Source organism: Cynoglossus semilaevis, chromosome 18, assembly GCF_000523025.1.
Source record: "Cynoglossus semilaevis isolate Cse_v1.0 chromosome 18, Cse_v1.0, whole genome shotgun sequence".
In the NCBI taxonomy this organism is placed as follows: Eukaryota; Metazoa; Chordata; class Actinopteri; order Pleuronectiformes; family Cynoglossidae; genus Cynoglossus; species Cynoglossus semilaevis.
The window spans coordinates 636,809-641,902 of NC_024324.1; the positions used below are offsets into that span (position 1 = coordinate 636,809).

General features: G+C 51.3%; 1 protein-coding gene and 1 long non-coding RNA gene across 2 annotated transcripts in view; both read left to right on the top strand.

Moving 5' to 3' along the window:
- LOC103393863 (zinc fingers and homeoboxes protein 2-like) overlaps positions 1-4,452 on the top strand; it is a 20,715-nt gene extending 16,263 nt beyond the window's left edge. Inside the window, exon 3 of the mRNA XM_017040891.2 lies at positions 1,358-4,452. Coding sequence (XP_016896380.1) covers positions 1,705-4,452 — 2,748 coding nt within the window. The 5' untranslated portion in view covers positions 1,358-1,704. The remainder of the gene's footprint in view (positions 1-1,357) is intronic.
- A 320-nt stretch (positions 4,453-4,772) lies between these two features.
- Positions 4,773-5,094, top strand: part of LOC112488497 (uncharacterized) — a 2,583-nt gene continuing 2,261 nt past the window's right edge. The window contains exon 1 of the long non-coding RNA XR_003052600.1: positions 4,773-4,902. This is a non-coding gene — a long non-coding RNA (uncharacterized LOC112488497). The remainder of the gene's footprint in view (positions 4,903-5,094) is intronic.

Genomic DNA, 5,094 nt, shown 5'->3' on the forward strand with positions numbered 1-5,094 from the left:
TCTAATTATCTGCTCTTTTTTCCTGATCAGCTTCATCTCGTTTTAATGGACTTCAGATTTGATTTCACTTTTTTTTCCGTCACGTCGTCATTTTTCCGACTGACGCCGAGGAACGACTCCTTCTGGAGTTTTTTTTTATTTCACTCACACCTGTCAAGTCTCACGCTCCGACTCTTTCATTGTCCTTCACCAGCAGGAGGCGCTGACAACCATCACACTAATGACTAGCTCACTACGTTGTGATTCTAGCATGCTAGTATAGCGCTCCTTGCGCATCTTTAACGTTCACATCTCGTGTCCAGTGAACCAGCGAAAACATCCTGAGAAGCTGATTGGACGAACTACCAGCACATGGGAATCAATAAACAAAGCCTTAAATAGGTTATTAGCACCACTTACAGGCCAGAGAAGGGAAGCTCGACGGTGGTGATGATTGGTGACAAACACCAGAAACATTTAAAAACATCCACTGAGGATCAGCTGCACTGGCACAGGACTCCCAGCAGGGGGTGCTGTAAAGATCTAGAGCTGACTCCTGGAACGGCTCAACAAAGAAACTGTTTAATAAACAACAGAGGGGGTAAAGACGGGGGGCGGGGACTTAACGAAGTGAGCACAGGAAATAAAAACGTGACGAAAAACATGGAAAGGCTACGAGACAAAAAACAGCGATGTGAAGACGCACATTAGCGTAAAGAAGGAGGCTACAGGAGTTCTCCGAGGTTCGTGATCAAAGCACTGATTAAACTGACCCAGTCACAATGTCACAGCGCCACACGGTGGTGAGTGCTCCAGGCTGAGTTTAAAATATTCTAGTTTCACTGCGAGCCACGTAATAGTTTAACGTTTTACCTGGAACTGAGCCAACGAGTGTCGGAACCAAAGTGAAGTTCTACAAAAGTACTAGAAAACAGTACCAGTTCTGGGTGGTGCTGGGAAACCAGGACAAAAGTGGTCGGAATCCATCAGGTTTGCGATCCCGTTGTTTTCAACAGTACCGAACACTTCCTGTTTGTGTCGCAGAGACAGCGTCTACGCTAACGTCTCTGCTGTCGTGTTTCATCAACGCCAAAATAAATAAGATTTTTTTTTTTTGCTGAAAGCCTCGTTTGTCTTTTTAGCAAAGTGCAAATTATCTGTTTCCCTGCGTCTGTCATTACCCATCATGCATTAGCTTCCCCTCTTTGTCTTGTTGGTGTTTGAAAACAGACAGCACATCAGAAACAAACAAACAGCTCCACGACTCCTGCCTCCGACTAACATGTGTTTTTCTCTCACATTAGCATTTTTTAAAGCTGAACACAAACAACATCAACGTGTCATTTTCTCGTCTCTTTCTCTTTTTGTTTCCTCGCAGCCTGAAGCGCCGCCTGAGCGCCGACGCCGTCTGTGATGCCCTCCCATGACCCTAGTGGCAGCTGACACTGCCCGCGAGTCGAAGACGTCTCAGCTCATACGGTCCTGGGCCGGCGACACTGGCCGGTCCCCACCCTCACGCTGGAGACTCTAACTGCCCCCACCGACCTGTACCCTCCACCGCCACCATCTGTAGTCATCGGCAGTAAGACCCCCGACCAAAGCCTCCACATCCTTCACCAGCACCAGCAGCAACAGCAGCAGCAACAGCAGCAGCAACAGCCAAAAACCACCAACTCTCCAACACAGTCAGCAGCACCAGCACCTTCGTCAGCACCAGCAGCCGTCATGTCCAGCCGCAGAAAGTCCTCCAACCCCTGCATGGTTCGGGTTGTCAACGACCTTCCTGAGGAGCAGCAGGAACCCGAGGAGGCCGTGGACATGGAACGGTCAGCAGATCAATCCGAGTCTTCTCAAAAGATTCAAGTCGACCAGCAGGAGGAGACACCGGAAAGTCAGACGGAAACGTCACCCGAGGAAAACCAAAACTCAGAGCCATCGGAACAGGAGGAGCAGTTGCTCGAAGACGGCAAACCTCCTACTATTGAAGATGCAGAATCCACAGACAAGGAAGAAGGAGGCGGCGATTCGGAACCAGAGTCCCAGCAGAAGCCGGTCAGAGAGTACGAGTGCAAATACTGTCCTTTTGTTACACAGAACCTTAATGACTTCAAAGATCACGTGGACTCAAGCCATCCTTACGTCATCCTTAACCCGCTGTACCTTTGTGCTCCCTGCAACTTCAACACCAAGAAGTTCGACTCCCTCAGCGAACACAACAGTGCCCGGCACCCAGGAGAGACCAACTTCAAGTTCAAGAGAATCAAGACCAACAATCAGACAGTTTTAGAACAGACAATCGAGAGCAAGGACAAATCAGCGGAATCCGAAGTTGGAGATGGACACGGTGAGAGCAGCGCTGGGGAGGTGCTCCGACAAGGACGTGGTCTAAAGAGCAGTCTGGATGGTCTGATTCAGAAAGACCAGATCACAGCCGTTAACATCAATGGTACGGTCATAATCCCAGAACCCACCATCCTTCAAGGGCTTTCCCATGTCACACCCCTGCTCCAGCTCCCCCCCAACCTCAACTCTGTACCAAAAATTGCCGTTCCCTTGAACACCACCAAATACAACCCTTCGCTGGATGACAACCTGACGCTGATCACCTCCTTCAACAAGTTTCCATACCCAACTCACGCTGAGCTCTCCTGGCTTACGGCAGCTTCCAAGCACCCGGAGGAGCAGATCAAAGTCTGGTTCACCACCCAGAGGCTAAAGCAAGGCATCACCTGGTCCCCAGAGGAGGTGGAGGAGGCAAGGAAGAAAATGTTTAACGGCTCCATTCCCCCCAACCACCATATGTTCACCAGCCAACCCTCGAGTCCCATCTCCGTGCCGTCCACCAAAGTATCAAAGCAGCCGGTTGTCCACACCACAGTCGAGCATCCAGGTCAAGTCCGAACGGTGGTGTCCAATGGGATAGCTGTTGGCATCGCGGGCACCAACTCTTCAGCCGCAGCTGTTATTGGTTCTTGTCACACCCTTAAAAGACCCTTACAGTCACACATGTCGGCCACATTTGGCCCAGAGTCCAAGCGACCAATCATGGCCGTTGCCCCCCATCCAGGTGAACCAAAAGACAGAGGACTAATGGCTCCACCTCCACCGCCTCCACCTCCAAAGGATCAAAGCCCCAAGGAGATGAAGAGACCCGTAGCAGTTCCTCTGGTCTCCTCCGAGGTGAAGAGGCCGCCCCCTGCTGTGCCTTTATTGCCACCGTCTCCGTCCTCTCCGTCCTTGTTGTCCAAAGGAAAGACACTTCCAACTTTAGGAAACACCAAAACCAAACCCCTGGTGTCACTCCCTTCCATTGTTTTCCCAGAGTCCCTAACACGACCAATGATTGCTCCTCCTCCAATCTTTGGTCCTCCTTTTAAAAACTCATTGCTTATTCCTCGCCATCTGCCCCAGGCTTCAAAAGAGAAGAACCCCCTCAACAGCCCTGGCTTTTCAGCTTCTGATCTGAAGGTCCAGAATTCTCCGCCACACGTCGCACCACAGATACGGAGGCCGGCCGTGATTCAGTCCGTTCACCCTCCGTCTAAAATCGCAGCTCCACTCCCAGGGTTTCCCCTGGAGGGCAATAAAGGACTGGAGCAGCACGGAGCGGATCTGAAGACCTGCTACAACAGAGGAGACCAGGTGCTGACTCCTCTGACGGAGGCCAATGGTACGTCTCTACCAGACTCCGACTGGGTTCACAATAACGGAGTCGTACATTTGGACGGCGACGAGCCTCACCCAGATTTCCAGCAGAAGTCCTCGGTGCTGACCCAGTTTCCTTTGCTAGAGAGGATGAAGGGGAAGACCGCCGAACAGCTGAAGATCCTGGAGGAGAACTTCCTAAGGAACAGTTTTCCTACACACAGTGAAGTAGACAATCTGTCAGCCTCCACCCGTTTGTCCCACCAGGAGATCGAGAGCTGGTTTGTGGAGCGACGGGCCCTGCGGGACAACCTGGAACAAGCACTCCTCAACTCCATGGGCACCAAACGGAACGGTGCGGGTGGACTTGTAGCCAGCGTGGAGAAGCAACTGCAGCAAACTGTAAAACTGAATGGGATTCAGAAACCTAGTGCTGGGATTGGGCACCTCAAAGCTGCAGCTCCTCCAAAACAGCGCCTCCCCATGGTCCCAACACCCAGCTCCAACATCAACTCCTGCTTAGTGCCTCCAGATGGTCGATGGCTGGCGCTCCTCAAGGGCGATATTGCTCAAACCCGGTGGCCTTCCCCTGAGGAGTTCAGTCATCTGGAGGGTCGGACGGGACTGACCCGCACCGACCTGGCCCATTGGTTCAACGAGAGTCGTCTGCAGACCGACAGCAGCGTGGACCTGTCGGGGCTTTTTCACGGTAGTGTGATGAATGGAGGACAGAGGGCGTCGCTGCGGCCCTCTGAAAAGACTCCCTCCAGCAACGTGCTGCAGTGTCAGGGTGGAGCCATTACCTGCCCAAACAAACAAATGGCTTAATAAGACGCATTTCACAATAGAAACGCGTGGATAAAAAAACTACTGGTTGAAGACCATCCTGGAAAAAAGAGGGAAGACGTTTTTAGGAGGGAGTGTAAGGAAAGGTAATGGTGTAGGTTTCAGCGTGGACTCTCAATGTAGGCGTGCTGCCTGGGTAAGTGCGCACAGAGCTGGCAGACAGATAATCTAAGAAAAGAACTGGAGTGTCAGGGTGTGACACGAGTGGAAAACATATGGGAAACATTAAAACCCATAGAATTTTGTTGTATTGACCAGAGGATTAGTAGTGGTAGGATCTTGAGCTCCATGCAACATTTATCACTTCAGCAGCAGCAGCAGCAGCAGCAGCAGTAAGGCGACGGAGCTGGAGTTGGGCTGGCCCAATGGGCAGCGCTTCAGCAGCCTGAGCGCTCATCAGCTGAAGGACGTCCACGGACGCTTTTCTGGCAGGTACGACTGTTTTACATCAGTGTCTTTTTGATCAAAGCATTGGGTATTGTTTGAGAGCATTAGCACCCCCTTCTGCTACATCTGAGTACATGTCTGAACAGAGAACATTTAGTAATAATAAAAACTACAGACGGTACAACGTAACAGGACTGTCGGAGCTAACGTTAGCTCTGGTGTCTGTACCAGGACTGT